General features: G+C 49.7%; 1 protein-coding gene across 2 annotated transcripts in view; it reads right to left on the reverse strand.

Moving 5' to 3' along the window:
* The window catches only part of CYP17A1 (cytochrome P450 family 17 subfamily A member 1), a 282,729-nt gene that overhangs the window by 182,648 nt on the left and 80,685 nt on the right, over positions 1–19,396 (reverse strand). The window contains exon 2 of one of the 2 annotated variants that reach the window (XM_085606579.1): positions 18,225–18,725. In XM_085606579.1, coding sequence (XP_085462705.1) covers positions 18,225–18,611 — 387 coding nt within the window. In that variant the 5' untranslated portion in view covers positions 18,612–18,725. Of the gene's footprint in view, positions 1–18,224; positions 18,726–19,396 lie in introns of those variants that run through there. The other variant, XM_085606582.1, reaches the window with a different exon arrangement.

Raw genomic sequence — 19,396 nt, forward strand, 5'->3', positions numbered from 1 at the left:
TGAGGGTAGACCTTTGGCTTATGCTGTGGAAATAACAACACACACAACAGTTGGCATGTATGATCCCGGACCCCGGGCGGGCTTGCTCACCCTCATGTACCTCTCGGCCGAGGCCGCACTCCGTGGGCATGCCACATAGCAACATTGCACATTGCGTGACGGGTGGCGCAGACACTACACCAGAGACACACGCATCAGTTACCTCTTCGTCAAGGCCTAAATACAACCCAGAGCCACGTGTTGAATGACCACAGCCGTACTGCCGTACGCCGGTCCACTCACTTACGCTCACAGGGGGGTCAGACACAGCCACATGTCCCAGGTCTACCCCACTGCCTGAGGTGACAAGGTTGTGCATGCTGTACACAGCACAATGTGATGTGGTATGGCCTGGGCCCTCATGCATATGTAATGACCACACGGACACACTGAGATAATTTGTGGAACTGGCTACGGGCACGTGCGCCCGGCACCTTTCATTGCCAGGGTCACACGTCCAGTGACGCCTGTGCTGGATGGGTGTTGGGTAGTGTAAGCAACCCCTCAGGGGTTGGCTGGTGCTGGCAACAACTACAACAGTCATCAGACAATCAGAAGTTAAAAGTACAAACAGCAAGGGTCCATGACTTGAGCTGGACAGGGTTAGTGGCCCGGATGCACTGCGGCCGGCACAGGCACACCCGCAAGGGACGGTGACTTGTGGTGCACTGAGATAGGGCCACAAGTGCAGAGCGGGTCCTCGTTGATGTCCAAGGAGAATGTTGCGGAGTGTTACGGGGGACAGTGGAAGGTGTCCATCCAGGGCATGATGCAGAGGGCAGAAGAAAGCAGAAACAGGCATTTTGGAGGAGTTGAATGTTACAGTTTCCCTTTTCCCACCATGTCAGTATCAGCTACATGATGAAGACAACCCCCAGGCCATAGACTCAGACGCCAACAAAGTTCAACAGGAGAGTGCCCATGACTCCCGTGGCACAGAGTCAGTGGCACCAGAGCTGGAAGGGGATGCAGTCTACAATGACGCCTGTACATGACGCTAGCACAGGGACGTGGTGGGCACTCTTGGAGACACGCCGGTGTCGGCAGGTGAGCAGTGAGGCCTGGATGTGCAGGGGCAGATGAGACTGGTTCGGGGACAAGTGGGCCGGGGTGCAGCAGGCGCACAGGATCGCAGGTAACACCGCACACGGCGTCGGCCTCGTGGCGGGGTGAGAGGCACCGCCTTGGCAGACACCTAGGCCAATCCAAAAGAGAACCACGCCCAGGGCTATGTCCTTTTTATTCACACCCCTACGCTAGCCTGGGGTACGCCGGGTAAGCCCACTCTGCACACGCTTACAGGGGGGACGTAACAAGCTACATTTCCATGATCTTCCCCACTGGCTGGGGTGACATGGTTGCGTCCACTGTCCACAACACTACCAACACCAGCATTATTTGTCGACATGGATATGTCTGTGGTCTGCATACTGCAGTCTGTCCAGCACATCCACGCCACACTTGGCAATGTGTGCATTCTCATTCATGGGTCACTTGCCTCCTTCGCACATGCCTGGTTGCCACCTACCTCCACATTCCGCTGGTGTGTGGCTGATGTGCCATGACGTTGGTGGCTCATGTACATGGCTAGCCCAGGTTGCCACAGTAAGTTGTGCTGCCGTGTCTGGTGTGTGGGCATGTTGTATGTGGGTTTGTAACGTGTGCATTGCCAGAGTTGTGAGTTGCATGATTGTGGATTGGATGTGTGTTGTGTGTTCATTTGGTACTTACCAACGAGCACTGCATTTCCGTAGGTGCCATCCTGGAAGCGCCGGTTGATGATGGACTGTCTGAAGATGTATGAATCATGCACACTGCCTGGGTAGTTGGCGACGACATTGGTGAAGAGTCCCCGGTGGTCCACTATTGCCTGCACATTGATGGAATGCGTGTGCTTTCTGTTGCAATAATTGTGTGCATTGTCGGCAGGGGGCACAAGTAGGACATGTGTGCAGTCAATTGCCCCCAACACGTGCGGGAATCCAGCTATGGCGTAGAAGCCTTGCTTGGTCTCCAGCTGTTCCTGCGAAGTGTGGGAGAAGTATAGGTACTTGGGTACCAAGCTGATGATGGCATCCAGGACAGGTTTGAGGAACATTTATTGGGCTGGCTGTGCCACTCCTCCGACTCTGGTGGTTGTTGATTGGAATGTCCCAGAGGCCAACAGGTGCAGCACAGCCAGCAGCTTTGACTGCGGAGGGATGTTGGTTGTCCGCTGTATTGGTACCGTCAGCCTGTGGGCAATGATGTTCAGGATGCAGACGATGGTTGTCCTTTTGAGCCTATAGCCGGCAATGACATACTCTGGGGTTAAGTCTGTGAGGCTGGTGCGTTTCCTGAAGGTCCGCTGTCTTTGTCCGCACTGCCTCTGTGGTGGTCGGGGTGGAGCGGTGGAGGTCCGGGGGGGTGGCGGTCCTGGGGGTGGTGAAGGTGGGTGTTGTGGCCCTGTTGGGGCTCCGAGCTGCATGATGAGTAGCTCCATGGCATCTGTTGTTCTTCAGGTGTGGCTCTGGGCTGGGCTCCCTTTAATTGTTGTTTTTGCATTTGTCACCCCTTTATGCTGCAGGTTGTCGTCCGGCTTTGCACCAGGTCAGAGCAGGTGTTAATTTCCTGCTGCTAACGCGCCTTATCGCATGTTTTGTGATCTTATTGCCAATCTGGCTGGTCGTTGAGAATGTTGCGGAGTGGTGTTGTCGCGGCTTTTTGCTCGGGAGCGCCTACTCTGCATCACATTAGCGATAGTTGCCGGTCTCATCCGTGGCAATGTTTTTTGAGGATGCTATAGCTGGAAAACTGGTGATATCGGCTGTTTGCACCAGCTTGTGAATGGGGCGATAAATTTGGTGCGATTTTGGCTGCGATAAAGTGCTGTTAACTTGGCGATAGGTCCTTGAGAGTATGCCCCTTAGTTTCTAAAAAACTACTGAAGGGATTTACACCAAATCACAAATTGGACTATTTGTAGACCAAGATCTAGCTTCCCGACAAATTTAGTGTAATTCCATTCAGCAGTTTTTGCTGTAGCCCTTCTTGAATAAGTCCATGAAAAATGCATTGGAGTATGCGGTTTGGGACCCCCTTTTTTTCTCAGCCCTCTGCTGACGGATCACGCCTAAACTTTCCATACACAAACTAGATTAAAGGTAGCACATTTTTGGACAGTTTCATGGGGATTTGTTAAACTGGGCCAAAGTTATTTGCAACACAAGAAATGATTTTCCTATGGAACAGCTGACCTAACTATAACTACCCAATGGCAACCACTACTGGGTAATATTTATAAATACAATTGTAGCTAAAGATATATATACACATGTCCATAAACAGTTTAATTCAACCACTTTAAGCAAACATGCATATATATTTTAATGTATTTGAAGGAGTGGTCCTGAGGGATGGGGTCCCAGGTCCTAACAAGGCTCAGGGTGGGGGCCCCATGGCCCCCTCCCCTTATTTTAAGGAGTGGCCCTTGGGGATGGGGTAAGCAGGATCTAATAAGGCTCAGGAGTGGGGGCATGTATCCACCCTCCCCTTTAATAAAGAAAAATCGGCCCTGGGGATGTGAACCCCAGGGCCTAATAAGGCTCGGGAGAGGGGCCTCTAATAAAAAAAAAGGCGCTGGGGGCACCAGTGCCTAAAGAGACTCGGGGAGGAGGGGGCTGAGCGGCCACTCCCCTTTTTCTTACGTTTTGGCCCCGGGAGTGGGCTCCCCTGGGCCTATAATGGCTAGGGAAGGGGGCCCCCCTCCCCTTTAAAAACGGTCCTGGAGGACGTAGTCCCAACGACCAGACCCTGTTGCCAACCCCCCACCACGCATGGCTGAAGGCCATGTGCAGTATGGGGTTGGCTGTCTTTGGTGGCGGTGGGGCTAGCCATAGGTCCTGGCTACAGGCTTGGCCTTGTGTCCAGCCCCCACTGTGCCTTGTGGACAACCCCCACTGTACACAGACTTTGCCCGTGCACAGCATGAGGTTGGCTGCATGCAGGTGTTGGCTTCTTCGACCAACCCTCTGCTGTGCCCGACTGAAGGCTCTGCACAGTGTGGGGTTGGCTGCCTTTATAGAGGTTGGGCACAGGGCCTGTGGTTTTAGCCGTGTGCAACTTCCGGTTAGCTGCATGTGGGGAGTTGATCGCAGGTTTTTTTTTTTTCTGTATATATATATATATATATATATATATATATATATATATATATATATATATATATATATATCACAGCTCCAAGGTACGAAGCACTCGCGGGGATATACGCAGAAGTTAATACAAAGCAGTCCTCCAGATGCATTTCGGCGTGATGCCTTCTTCAGTGTTTGAACTGCTGATATGGTACCTGGTGTCCCATTGGCTTATATACAATGTCCCAAGTTCTGATTGGTTGGATTTCAGCCAATGGAAAGGTAGCATTGCTTCGATGGATATTCCGCGGCTACAGCGTGTAGCCGCACTGATACTGGCACCACAATCAATTAAGACTCTCATTAGGCCTGTATGGCAGATTAGTTTGTAATCCCAGGTGGTTTGATTGATGCCAGCGTAATGCGTGTCTCACGCTGTTGGCCGTAACATTCAAGCAGTCCCTGTTGGCCCTACAACATGGGCGGTGAGTTGTTCATACACCAGGTACACCCCTCGCCAGCCGCTGGATGTAATCCGAGACGTAGCTGCAGGCGTCGATCAGATGGATCGGCGTTCTTGGGCTTGGATAGCCCACGACCTCACTTGGTCAGCAGGATGGTCAGGGCAGCGGCGGTTCAGGCGGTTAAATAAATTCAGGCTCCAAAGTCTCACCAAAAACCGCTGAACTCCAAGGGCGGGTGCTACCGTTATGCGAAGGTGAGCTCGCATAAAATATCACAGCTCCAAGGTACGAAGCACTCGCGGGGATATACGCAGAAGTTAATACAAAGCAGTCCTCCAGATGCATTTCGGCGTGATGCCTTCTTCAGTGTTTGAACTGCTGATATGGTACCTGGTGTCCCATTGGCTTATATACAATGTCCCAAGTTCTGATTGGTTGGATTTCAGCCAATGGAAAGGTAGCATTGCTTCGATGGATATTCCGCGGCTACAGCGTGTAGCCGCACTGATACTGGCACCACAATCAATTAAGACTCTCATTAGGCCTGTATGGCAGATTAGTTTGTAATCCCAGGTGGTTTGATTGATGCCAGCGTAATGCGTGTCTCACGCTGTTGGCCGTAACATTCAAGCAGTCCCTGTTGGCCCTACAACATGGGCGGTGAGTTGTTCATACACCAGGTCCACCCCTCGCCAGCCGCTGGATGTAATCCGAGACGTAGCTGCAGGCGTCGATCAGATGGATCGGCGTTCTTGGGCTTGGATAGCCCACGACCTCACTTGGTCAGCAGGATGGTCAGGGCAGCGGCGGTTCAGGCGGTTAAATAAATTCAGGCTCCAAAGTCTCACCAAAAACCGCTGAACTCCAAGGGTGGGTGCTACCGTTATGCGAAGGTGAGCTCGCATAAAATATCACAGCTCCAAGGTACGAAGCACTCGCGGGGATATACGCAGAAGTTAATACAAAGCAGTCCTCCAGATGCATTTCGGCGTGATGCCTTCTTCAGTGTTTGAACTGCTGATATGGTACCTGGTGTCCCATTGGCTTATATACAATGTCCCAAGTTCTGATTGGTTGGATTTCAGCCAATGGAAAGGTAGCATTGCTTCGATGGATATTCCGCGGCTACAGCGTGTAGCCGCACTGATACTGGCACCACAATCAATTAAGACTCTCATTAGGCCTGTATGGCAGATTAGTTTGTAATCCCAGGTGGTTTGATTGATGCCAGCGTAATGCGTGTCTCACGCTGTTGGCCGTAACATTCAAGCAGTCCCTGTTGGCCCTACAACATGGGCGGTGAGTTGTTCATACACCAGGTACACCCCTCGCCAGCCGCTGGATGTAATCCGAGACGTAGCTGCAGGCGTCGATCAGATGGATCGGCGTTCTTGGGCTTGGATAGCCCACGACCTCACTTGGTCAGCAGGATGGTCAGGGCAGCGGCGGTTCAGGCGGTTAAATAAATTCAGGCTCCAAAGTCTCACCAAAAACCGCTGAACTCCAAGGGCGGGTGCTACCGTTATGCGAAGGTGAGCTCGCATAAAATATCACAGCTCCAAGGTACGAAGCACTCGCGGGGATATACGCAGAAGTTAATACAAAGCAGTCCTCCAGATGCATTTCGGCGTGATGCCTTCTTCAGTGTTTGAACTGCTGATATGGTACCTGGTGTCCCATTGGCTTATATACAATGTCCCAAGTTCTGATTGGTTGGATTTCAGCCAATGGAAAGGTAGCATTGCTTCGATGGATATTCCGCGGCTACAGCGTGTAGCCGCACTGATACTGGCACCACAATCAATTAAGACTCTCATTAGGCCTGTATGGCAGATTAGTTTGTAATCCCAGGTGGTTTGATTGATGCCAGCGTAATGCGTGTCTCACGCTGTTGGCCGTAACATTCAAGCAGTCCCTGTTGGCCCTACAACATGGGCGGTGAGTTGTTCATACACCAGGTACACCCCTCGCCAGCCGCTGGATGTAATCCGAGACGTAGCTGCAGGCGTCGATCAGATGGATCGGCGTTCTTGGGCTTGGATAGCCCACGACCTCACTTGGTCAGCAGGATGGTCAGGGCAGCGGCGGTTCAGGCGGTTAAATAAATTCAGGCTCCAAAGTCTCACCAAAAACCGCTGAACTCCAAGGGCGGGTGCTACCGTTATGCGAAGGTGAGCTCGCATAAAATATCACAGCTCCAAGGTACGAAGCACTCGCGGGGATATACGCAGAAGTTAATACAAAGCAGTCCTCCAGATGCATTTCGGCGTGATGCCTTCTTCAGTGTTTGAACTGCTGATATGGTACCTGGTGTCCCATTGGCTTATATACAATGTCCCAAGTTCTGATTGGTTGGATTTCAGCCAATGGAAAGGTAGCATTGCTTCGATGGATATTCCGCGGCTACAGCGTGTAGCCGCACTGATACTGGCACCACAATCAATTAAGACTCTCATTAGGCCTGTATGGCAGATTAGTTTGTAATCCCAGGTGGTTTGATTGATGCCAGCGTAATGCGTGTCTCACGCTGTTGGCCATAACATTCAAGCAGTCCCTGTTGGCCCTACAACATGGGCGGTGAGTTGTTCATACACCAGGTACACCCCTCGCCAGCCGCTGGATGTAATCCGAGACGTAGCTGCAGGCGTCGATCAGATGGATCGGCGTTCTTGGGCTTGGATAGCCCACGACCTCACTTGGTCAGCAGGATGGTCAGGGCAGCGGCGGTTCAGGCGGTTAAATAAATTCAGGCTCCAAAGTCTCACCAAAAACCGCTGAACTCCAAGGGCGGGTGCTACCGTTATGCGAAGGTGAGCTCGCATAAAATATCACAGCTCCAAGGTACGAAGCATTCGCGGGGATATACGCAGAAGTTAATACAAAGCAGTCCTCCAGATGCATTTCGGCGTGATGCCTTCTTCAGTGTTTGAACTGCTGATATGGTACCTGGTGTCCCATTGGCTTATATACAATGTCCCAAGTTCTGATTGGTTGGATTTCAGCCAATGGAAAGGTAGCATTGCTTCGATGGATATTCCGCGGCTACAGCGTGTAGCCGCACTGATACTGGCACCACAATCAATTAAGACTCTCATTAGGCCTGTATGGCAGATTAGTTTGTAATCCCAGGTGGTTTGATTGATGCCAGCGTAATGCGTGTCTCACGCTGTTGGCCGTAACATTCAAGCAGTCCCTGTTGGCCCTACAACATGGGCGGTGAGTTGTTCATACACCAGGTACACCCCTCGCCAGCCGCTGGATGTAATCCGAGACGTAGCTGCAGGCGTCGATCAGATGGATCGGCGTTCTTGGGCTTGGATAGCCCACGACCTCACTTGGTCAGCAGGATGGTCAGGGCAGCGGCGGTTCAGGCGGTTAAATAAATTCAGGCTCCAAAGTCTCACCAAAAACCGCTGAACTCCAAGGGCGGGTGCTACCGTTATGCGAAGGTGAGCTCGCATAAAATATCACAGCTCCAAGGTACGAAGCACTCGCGGGGATATACGCAGAAGTTAATACAAAGCAGTCCTCCAGATGCATTTCGGTGTGATGCCTTCTTCAGTGTTTGAACTGCTGATATGGTACCTGGTGTCCCATTGGCTTATATACAATGTCCCAAGTTCTGATTGGTTGGATTTCAGCCAATGGAAAGGTAGCATTGCTTCGATGGACATTCCGCGGCTACAGCGTGTAGCCGCACTGATACTGGCACCACAATCAATTAAGACTCTCATTAGGCCTGTATGGCAGATTAGTTTGTAATCCCAGGTGGTTTGATTGATGCCAGCGTAATGCGTGTCTCACGCTGTTGGCCGTAACATTCAAGCAGTCCCTGTTGGCCCTACAACATGGGTGGTGAGTTGTTCATACACCAGGTACACCCCTCGCCAGCCGCTGGATGTAATCCGAGACGTAGCTGCAGGCGTCGATTCCGGAAGCTTGTTTCCGGTCCAGGGAAGGCATGGCTTGGCAGTTCGGGCTGGACTGTTCCCATGAGGCACAGGGTCAGACTGATTTGCATATGGCCATGTCTGAACTGGGGTGGCAGAGTGGGCTAAAGAATGGTGATGGATCAAACCCAGATCTGTTGACTGGGTGTGAGTGTTTGATTGGTTCTCATGCTCTCTCCATCACCACTCCTTTTTGTACCGCTTTGTTCGCCATAAGTTGGCAGGGTATGCTCAGACGTGAGTCCCTTGCTCACTTTGCCACTGGATTCAAGCAAACCTGGCTGAAGACGGCTGAAATGCCAGAAACCGGTCCTAGGAAGCTTGTTTCCGGTCCAGGGAAGGCATGGCTTGGCAGTTCGGGCTGGACTGTTCCCATGAGGCACAGGGTCAGACTGATTTGCATATGGCCATGTCTGAACTGGGGTGGCAGAGTGGGCTAAAGAATGGTGATGGATCAAACCCAGATCTGTTGACTGGGTGTGAGTGTTTGATTGGTTCTCATGCTCTCTCCATCACCACCCCTTTTTGTACCGCTGAGCTCCATGGGGGCACCTCTGCGCAGTACCCTGGCCTGAGACCTCCTGACTGACTTCGGGGGGGGGGCCTACATGTACTTTGCAGGGAGAAGGGGGGCCTTATCATTCGTTACACCACTGGTTGAGCCCAATGGAGAAAATAGTGGGTCAGACAGGAAATCAAACAAAAGGAACAGCTGTGAGTAGAAGGCAAGGACTTCTGCCTGAGACCTTGACAGATCCCACCCACTCACAGTTCTATCTGTACCATGCTTTACTCTGGGTGCCTCTGCCAATTAGATCACAGAAGGAGCGTAACAAAAAAACAGTACAGTGAATGGGGTACGAGGGGCATGTTGAGAGGTTCAAGGTCAAGAGAGATTGGAGATTAGGAGGGAATGGGGTATGCAGGAAGTGAGGCAGTAAAGGGCAGAATAGAAGGTGCTAATGCAGTGCTTTTGGCTACGGTTTAGGTCTGGATTGTGGCATTCATTCATTTCAAATCGTTTTGTAGCATGATACTTAAGGGATTGGAATGAGCTATATGCATGGCACAAGCCCAACAAAATCCGTGGGGATACGCATGAACATAGGCATGCATATTAAACTCACAGGAAGTGACACCACAATACTATCGTACTCCTCACAAAAGTCATCTGGGGTCTGGTTTCAAGTCGACAATGTATGTATTCCCCTTTGAACCACACGTTCTTTTCTATATATAGCTGTTTGTCAATACAAAGCAGTACATATTTCAAGAGACAAACTCACTTTTAAAAATCATACATGCATTCGTATAATTTCAATTATTTACATTGCACAAAATAATGATTAAATAGAAATGCAGGTCATGCAATAAGGCAACTTTTAATAAATGCAGATGTTGCTTTAAAAATATATGGTCTTATCTTTTATATTTGTGACTTACAGATTATGTGACGAGGTGCGTGTGGTTTGTTTATATTATGTTTTTTTAGGAGTCTGAAGTAGCCTCTTGCCCGGGTGATTTACAAAAACATTAATCACATAAATATTTCTTAACACAGAAATGATTAAAAACATGTTTTTTAGGAGTCTGAAGCAGCCTCTTGCCCGAGTGATTTAGAAAAACATTAATATGATAAATATTTATTAACACAGAAATTAGGAAAAACATTCAGGACCTGATGACGAGTTGCACGGTACTGGCAAGGTGGCAAATCAGCATGCTAAAATAATGTTACTATGCTATAACACCACACCAGTACTATGCAATTACAGGGTAAAGGCAGTGGAATGGGGCATTACCCTGTGGTGCCAGATTTACCAATTGGAAAACAATTCCTAATTCCATGGGGTGTTATGCACACATTTTCACCTGCTCGAGCAGGAGGGAAATGTATGCTGCAGCCTCTGTATTGGCTGATGGAGAAGGGAGGGCTGTGGGGGCTAGACGATGGAAGGGGATGCTAAATTCTGGCATGCAAAGCATCATAAGCTCCCCCCTCGCCCCCGGAACAAACATGGAGAGAGGCTTAGCTACTGCTGCGGCAGCTCCTCGTGCTATTTTTCTGGGCAGAGTTATTGCCCAGAACACCCACCCCTTTACCACCCAATTCCCTTACCCACCCCTAAACCCTAAAATCACCCTTATCTCCCTATACCCTTAAAACGCCCTTACCCTAATTCAACATATAGATATATTTTGTGTGGTAAAGGCATATCTGTGGTAAAGGCAATGCGTGTTAAAAGCATTGTGTGGTAAATGATGAATGGTAAAGGCTTGCGGGATAAAGGCATGTGTTGTAATGACATACAGCTATTCCAGACTGATGCCGTATCATGTCTTGTTGATGTCTTTGTCTGTGTGACTTCACACTTTCACAGGCTCTTGCAAAGTTAAGGACAGGCGGCATCTGCTTCAAAGGCAGACATGTTGATAATTCTGCATAAGTACGGAAAAGTGAGTCTTGGCCTACATAAAATGGAGTGGGGCCTTATGTCACTTGGGCCATGAGATATGGAAGAGTCATGCATGACATGTTTAGTTTAGGTGTTACACCATGCTAATACTGCATCTGCTACTTTCATTTGTAGGTTTGTTAAAAAAAAGATGCTCTGTCTTCACAGAATCATTTCATAGTGATGACTTTTCTGTAATAGCCTGCAATGTCAGCAATTTCCTAGTGGTTCGGTAGGTCTTTCTTATGTCCCTTGACAATGATTTACTTAAGGCCATTCATATCTGTATTCAAATGTGCACATTGGCTTTTGCTTGAGAGCCAAGCACAGTAAAACACTTTATATTCTTTGAAAGGAGGATAAAAGTAAGGGAAATTATCAACATATACAACAAATGTATGTTTTGTGTGCTGAGCAGAATCCTGTGTTGAGTTTCAATGGGGGAGCCCACACGAAACTACCCGACCTGGGTCAGTAATGCAGTACGGAATATAGATGGTCGTAGTAGCAATCATTTAGCAAAAACAAGAACAGGAATAGTTTACAAAAAGCGCAATCCACATTGTGTGATTTTTTTGGCTACCTTAGTCAAGTTTAATACTATTTTCAACCAGGTATTTAGAATGCGATTCAAATTCAAAGCATTATATATTCTGGCAACACAGTTGTTCCAGTGTATTAAAAAATACAGTGCTCTTAGTGTTTGGGAAAAAGGGGAAATGGGTAGGGAGTGGTGGATAAGTAAGAGGAGGACAAGGAAAGGGTGTCGCGACATATATACATTATTTATACATAGTGTACGACCTTTCTGGCCTAACATAGGTCAATAGTTCCTGGGTAAACACATAGCTCTAATGTACATGTGTATTTCACAATTGTGTCTTTAGAGTCTGTCTGGAAGCAGAGCAGTCTTTCCCCTTTTTCCCAAACACTAAGAGCACTGTATTTTTTAATATACTGGAGCAACTGTGTTGCCAGAATATATAATCCTTTGAATTTGAATCACATTCTAAATACCTGGTTGAAAATAGTATTAAACTTGACTAAGGTAGCCAAAAAATCACACAATGTGGATTGCGCTTTTTGTAAACTATTCCTGTTCTTGTTCTTGTTTTTGCTAAATGATTGCTACTACGACCATCTATATTCCGTAGAGCAGAATCCTGTGGCCAGTGATTCTGTGTATAACAATAAATATATGGAAAATTGAGATAAAAATTTAAAATAGGCCTGAAACATTATTCTCGGCAACAAAAACTGAAACCGATATAAATATATTCTGGATTGGTAATTGCCTCTTTCAATGTAGCTTCATTGCAATTAACAGTCTAACAGAAATGCACCAATGCTGAATTTGCTTGAGGATAGGAAAGTGCAACCGCACTTGCTATGGAATCCCTCTGTGAATCCCTGTGTGAGATGTGACCTTTCTCAACCTCTAAATAAACCATAGAAAAGTGTTACAAAGAATGACTGAAATGCCCTTCCTTGGGTCCCAAAATATTCATGTTTTCCCACCACGGGCGGTGGGCCTCGGAGGAGCATGGGGCGGTGGGCCTCGTAGGAGCACGGGCGGTGTGCCTCGGAGAGTCCTCCGAGGCCCACCGCCCCGTGCTCCTCCGAGGCACACCACCCCGTGCTCCTCCGAGGCCACCACCGCCCGTGCTCCTCCGAGGCCCACTGCCCCGTGCTCCTCCGAGGCCCACCACCCCGTGCTCCTCCGAGGCCCACCACCCAGTGCTCCTCCGAGGCCACCACCGCCCGTGCTCCTCCGAGGCCCACCGCCCCGTGCTCCTCCGAGGCACACCACCCCGTGCTCCTCCGAGGCACACCACCCCGTGCTCCTCCGAGGCACACCACCCCGTGCTCCTCCGAGGCCACCACCCTGTGCTCCTCCGAGGCCACCACCGCCCGTGCTCCTCCGAGGCCCACCGCCCCGTGCTCCTCCGAGGCACACCACCCAGTGCTCCTCCGAGGCCACCACCGCCCGTGCTCCCCCGAGGCCCACCGCCCTGTGCTCCTCCGAGGCACACGGCCCATGCTCCCCACCGCCCGTGCTCCTCTAAGGCCACCACCCCGTGCTCCTCCGAGGCCACCACAGCCCGTGCTCCTCCGAGGCCCACCGCCCTGTGCTCCTCCGAGGCACACGGCCCGTGCTCCCCACCACCCGTGCTCCTCCGAGGCCACCACCCCGTGCTCCTCCGAGGCCACCACCGCCCGTGCTCCTCCGAGGCCCACCGCCCAGTGCTCCTCCGAGGCACACCACCCTGTGCTCCTCCGAGGCCACCACCGCCCGTGCTCCTCCGAGGCCCACCGCCCTGTGCTCCTCCTAGGTACACCACCACATGCTCCTCCGAGGCACACCGCCCCGTGCTCCTCCGAGGCACACAGCCCGTGCTCCCCACCGCCTGTGCTCCTCCGAGGCCACCACCCCGTGCTCCTCCGAGGCCACCACCGCCCGTGCTCCTCCGAGGCCCACCGCCCCGTGCTCCTCCGAGGTACACCACCCCTTGCTCCTCCGAGGCACACCGCCCGTGCTCCCCACCGCCCGTGCTCCTCCAAGGGCCACCGCCCCGTGCTCCTCCGAGGCACACCACCCCGTGCTCCTCCGAGGCCACCACCGCCCGTGCTCCTCCGAGGCCCACCGCCCTGTGCTCCCCACTGCCCGTGCTCCTCCGAGGCCACCACCGCCCGACCTCCTCCGAGGCGCCTCACTCACAATTGCTGCTGGGGGCACCACTCTTTGCTCCTCTTGGTCACACTGCTGTGTGGTCCACGAGCTGCAAATCTCACCCACTGCTGCTGCGATCGCCCTGTGCTTCCATGCTAACAATATGATTTATGTCTGTGAGTCTGTGTATTCGTTGGTGACTGCATCGCTACTGCACGAGTGCCTGTGTGTCTGTGGGTCTCTGCACGGGTGGCATCAGTGCCATTTATCTGTCACTCTCTGTGCCTGCTTCATTGTGCCCGTTGGTACCGCTATGGTCCCGGGTACGAGTTGCGAGGTATGGGCAGGGTGCAAACTCCACGCCTGTAATGGCCGGTGCTGTGCAGCACCACCACGCCAGTGCTGCGCAATTACAAGTAAAACCCCATTTACTTCCAAATGGGAGGGGGGGGGCTGTGTTGGACGGAGGAATGGGGTGTGGAGGTCCTGTAGTGAGCTGGCAGGGGCTTAGTTCATGCTTCCCCGTGCCAGAAAGGGCTATGCTTTTGCCTCAGCACCTGTCCGATCCTGCCCTTAAGTTATTTTTACCACTTAGACGGGTGGTAACGCACGCCCCTGCGCAGGGGGCCTCAATCCTTCAAGGGTGCCCCTACCCTTCAAAGGGCCTCCATTCAGCCCAAGGCAAACTATATGTGTAACCAGGGCTTTAAGTGGTATGAAAATACTGGGGGGTCTCTCAAAGGGGCGTGGCCAATGTACTTAAGGGCGTGGCTTAAAGACACTTAAGCTAAAAATCTGTGCTTAGCATAGTGTGCCGCCCGACTTGTATTTTGCTGTTTCTGTCATTGAATCCAGATATATGATACAAAAAGTAACATCATATGCACAAGAAGTCAGGACTATTGTCTTTGTCAATGGTTGTTAGTTGCATAAGATAAATAAGCAGCAACTATGGCTTGTATATAATATTGAAATTGCTTCCACTTAAAGCCCTGGTGACACAACGACAATGTTGCTGCTCCCGAGTTTCAAAAAGAAAAGGAAATCCAGAGAGAAAATGACTCTCTTTAAAGGATTTTCCTTCCCCAAAAACGCACACCGGTCACTGCAGTCCGGAAAAAAATGGGATCGCCTGTGTCAGGGCTCAAAACAGGCCCCCATTTAAAAAACTGCTGGCGCTCAGTACCTGTGAGACCCAGCCCACTTAAAGCCCTGTGTGTAACACATGGGAGACTCAGGGCCCTCTCCTCAGATTTTGCGTCACTGCAGTGAGGCCGAGCCAGACGTGATTGCCGCACGTGGATATCCCTTTAGCTAGGTCTTAATCGAAAGTGTGCATCACTGGTTTGGTCAGCCCGAGAGGGCCAAACCGAGAAGGCAACCAAACAGTCATTGCGCACTTAGGAGGGGGCAAACCACTCCTCACCTGCCCTGCTCCGAGAGCAGAGCAGCCTCCCCCCCCCCCCCCCACACACACACAAAGCAGCACAAACAAAATGATTATAACTGAAAGTTATCATTTTATGTTTCTACTTCTCGGACTGCTTGAAAGCAGTGGGGCGACGCTCCTCCGCCATAACGGAGGAGCCACCACTAACTAACCTGTATAGGTGTCTGTTGATGTTTGTTGTTGCATGTGTGGGTCTCTGTGTGCCCGTGTAGGGTTCCATTGTGTGCACACACTATACAAATAGCCAACCCCACTTGCTTTTTCAAGGATTGCTCGTGTTGCTCTCCCCTGTAGAAAAAACATCAGGGCTCACCTCTGCCAGCTCAGCAGGAGCACACGAGAAATCACAGGTTACAAAACTGAATATTATATAATGTACGATTGTTTAAAAAGAGAATGTGTTGTACTGCAAAACATGTCTTTAAAACGTAGTAGTATAATTCAGTAAAAAATTAAAAAGCCGTGGAATTAAGTTCCTGTTAGTTCTTGCTTTCTTCGATCTCAGCTGACTGGTGATTGAATTTGAAATTGAAGAACAATGTCCTCAACACGTTTTTATATGTATTTTTGTTTGTCAAATATTTTTAAAAACTCGAATAGTAAATGGAGGTGTATGTGTTTTGGTAGCTGGTGTTTTTGTCCCCACCCCCCAATGATTTGTAAAGCATGTGTGTTTTTCTGAGGTAGTGTTTTGGTGCAAATCTGAAATGTCACATCCGTTCTACAAGATTTTGGACTTAAATGAACGGGCTCTCTCCTGCGACTGCACAGTAGCACACATCTTCAGAGGTGTAACAACTTTATATCACATGAGGCTATTGACCATCAGAGGGCATCGTGACCTGGTATAGAACTGCTGGCCAATGTTAACAGATTTCCGATGACAAACCTTCCTTTACTTATTATTTAATACTTATTTATTATGTATTTATTATTATTATTTACGTCAGTACAGCCCTGTCTCTGGCATTGGGAATAATGAACAAACAAACGCATAACATTCGCTAAAAGTCACTACACGTATATGTAAATCAGTCTCATGCATATTCATTTTCCAAATCGTGAAAAATTGATTTTACTATTGGGTGTGTCAACGAGTCCAGGCCTACATTTTTAAGGACTGATGTTCTTGGACAGCACACGCTGGTAATTGAACAGCGCCTAGACACCATCAGCTTTTCGTGGTCACATGAACTAAGCCAGAGGAAGTTCAACATATTTTCCCAGGGTAACAAAGTGTCTTCATGTTGAGGAGGCAGAATCTGAGCAAGGATTCCTACATCTTTCACCTGGCTGCTTACCAAAGCCCTCTTTCTTAGCATGGTGAGTGAGTGAGTGAGTGAGTGAGTGAGTGAGTGAGTGAGTGAGTGAGTGAGTGAGTGAGTGAGTGAGTGAGTGAGTGAGTGCTACCAGAGAACTAAATAAAGATGGCACATTCTGAGCTGAAAACCCAACGACTGAAATGAAGGAGGCACTCACTGAGCTCTTTGGTCCAGGGTGAAGCTCATCCAGCCTTTTGGGGTCTGAGGGAGAACTGATGAATGTGAATGCATTTTTGGTGCATCACTGAAGACGGAAGCCTTTTTCACGTGTTCTATTTTTACACAGCCAACGGGGAATGCAGCACTTGCCCAGGGTCACACAACATGGTCAAGTTTTGCTGCTGACTTGTACTGTAGCTCTTCAATTTGAATATAGCCTGGCTGAAGGTTGCTATTCTGTGTTTGCTCTAAGTATAAGCCTGTCCTTGAATCCGGCGGTTTCTTGCTAAAAGGGAAAACGCTGACATCTTATCAATGGGGTAATAATTACACTGTATCAAATCTAACTTCGGAAAATGTGAATACGATTTTGTTTTTTAAAGTTTGAGTTAAATTGTATCCCGGATTTATTTTCGCGGGTTTTATATAGAGAGATCTAGACTCAAGGGTATTGGAGCGCTTTATATGAACATCACTTACTTTACACAAGGTCACATTCTTTTTTTTTTGGCAGGAGGAAAATAAGTGATTTGACCAGATTCACAGGATATTGAGACGATGCCGAGATTGAACCTGGTTGCCCAGTTCCAAAGTCGGCAGCTCTGGCTGTTCTCTGGTTCAACCGTCTAGAGATCATAACTGCTGCACAACAGCGCCCCCTCCTCTCAGCAGACCAAACTAGTGTACTTCAAGAGATACCTCGGCAGCATTGCCATCTGATACACATATCCCACTACACCTGTGCACACCACTGAACCTCGCATAGTGAAACACACCGATCACTCGGGATGTAACCAACAGCACTCACTATTCAGACAGGTGTGCCTGTTCCTGAACGCTTCCAGGACACAGTACACCAGCGCGTTTTGATATTTACACACACAGCAAAATATTTAGTAACAATGTGTGTCTCACTCACATCGGCACGAAATGTTTATTTAAAATGTATCTAGCACTGAAAAGTAACCTGCAGGTAACAAAAGCAGCAAAGGCTAGTGCTGCTTTGAATTACTTTGCATCAAGGAAAATTCCATAGGAGGTACGTGGGCATTCACATGCAACCACCCATGGTTATTGATGAAAAACCGTAACTACCAGAAAAGAGTAGACAGGGTTTTCCATAAATAACATGTTGACATTGTGTTATCGAAGAGAAAGCCATTTATGTCTCCTGGTTTTTCCGACTCTGAAGGTGGGCTGCGCTGTACAGCACACATATCATGTAGGACCCGTTTAAATGTTAGCCTAAGCACAGTATTTTGTACTGGAAGGGTAGGAACTAGGTAGCCTTCCAGTACAATACCTATACTAGACTTGACACGCTCTTGCACTAAGGCGCAAAGGTGTGTGCACGGCACTGTCCGCCTTAATGTGCGCCAATGCCAGGCGGGGAGAGGGACAGTGCCATATCTCGGCTGATATGGCGCTTTCCTGCTTTCTCTCTCTCTCAGGCAAGGCAACAGAGTCACTTTGGATACTGCGCCGCGTTGAGACATTTCAGTACATCTACCCCTCAATTCCTTGCTGTTTCTGTGGTGCAACATATGATGCGCTTTTAAAACATCTGCGCACGAGGCAAAGGCCGCTTGTGAACTCACCGAGCGCGGTCTTCCTGCAAAGACCTTCCCCTTCTTCAAGAGCACCTCCCTGGCGTGTTCGTGGCTGTTCACCATCACCACATAGAAGGAGCCCATCTTCAGCGAGTACAGGCTGCCATACTTCTTCTGTAGGTCGCAGAAGAGGAGGTGAGGCTGCGAGTGGCTGCCCAGGTGCAGCAGGCTCCCGATGATGGGCAGGCTGGGCAGGCTGGTGGGGTATCTGGCTTGCTGCACCTTGCGGCCCGCGGCCCTCCAGAGCGCGAACAAGGCGAGCCCCAGCGTGAAAAGCGCGGCTCCCAGGATGAGCGTGGCGCCGCTGGCTCCCTGCATCTTTCGCCTCGAGGAGGAGTGCTGTCCTGCAGGCTGCGAGCGGCAGAGCGGTTCCATAAATACGCGGGACTTCCCTCTCGCGACCAATCAAGGGAGCAAAGATAATCAGAACAGAGAGCCCGTGTCACTCCTCGAGCCCTGCCCTGTTTCATGCCGGGAGCTCCAGGCGGCCTAAGTTTAAAAAAAAAATCGGGAAAGAAGTCAATGGTAATGTAGGCAAGAGCAGGCATGTCATCTGCAGAAAGGCGGCATCCAAAACAAAAAGGTACAGGCATAATCATTGCGATAGGAAAACAGAATCACTTTGGAGAGTCACTGTAAAGCTCACAGTTCGTCCATTAACAAACTCCTTGCACTTCAATGAGGAGAAAATGTCAAAACCTTACCCCAGTTCTTTCAACGAGCACCTTAGACCACAGCGCGGGCCTCTTGCCGCTGAAAACACACGCAGACACAAACATCACAGTGCTCACCCTGGCCTCGGGCCACTGCTTGATGTCGCTAGGGTTTAACCACTTTTGGAAGGTAGGACTGTCTTCTACTTGGAGATCCGGTGGGAGGCAATTCCACAATTGTGGAGCCTGAATGGAGGAGTCTTGACTTCCACCCCCCTTAATCCTGGCTTTCTAATGGTTTGGGATATTAATGTAAATTGTACAGATCTAAAAGCTCTGGGACTTAAGAAAGCTTTTTCTGTTCACAGATGAACACTTGTTTTTTCTTCTAGATTACTTGATGGCTCAGACAGGCGGGTCTAATGACTATTCCCTGCCTCACAGGGGGACAATGCAATGCCCCCTTTGGTAAGGAATTAACAAATTACTAACAGGTAACATTCATTA

The sequence above is a fragment of the Triturus cristatus genome, chromosome 1_2 (genome assembly GCF_964204655.1).
Source record: "Triturus cristatus chromosome 1_2, aTriCri1.1, whole genome shotgun sequence".
NCBI lineage: Eukaryota > Metazoa > Chordata > Amphibia > Caudata > Salamandridae > Triturus > Triturus cristatus.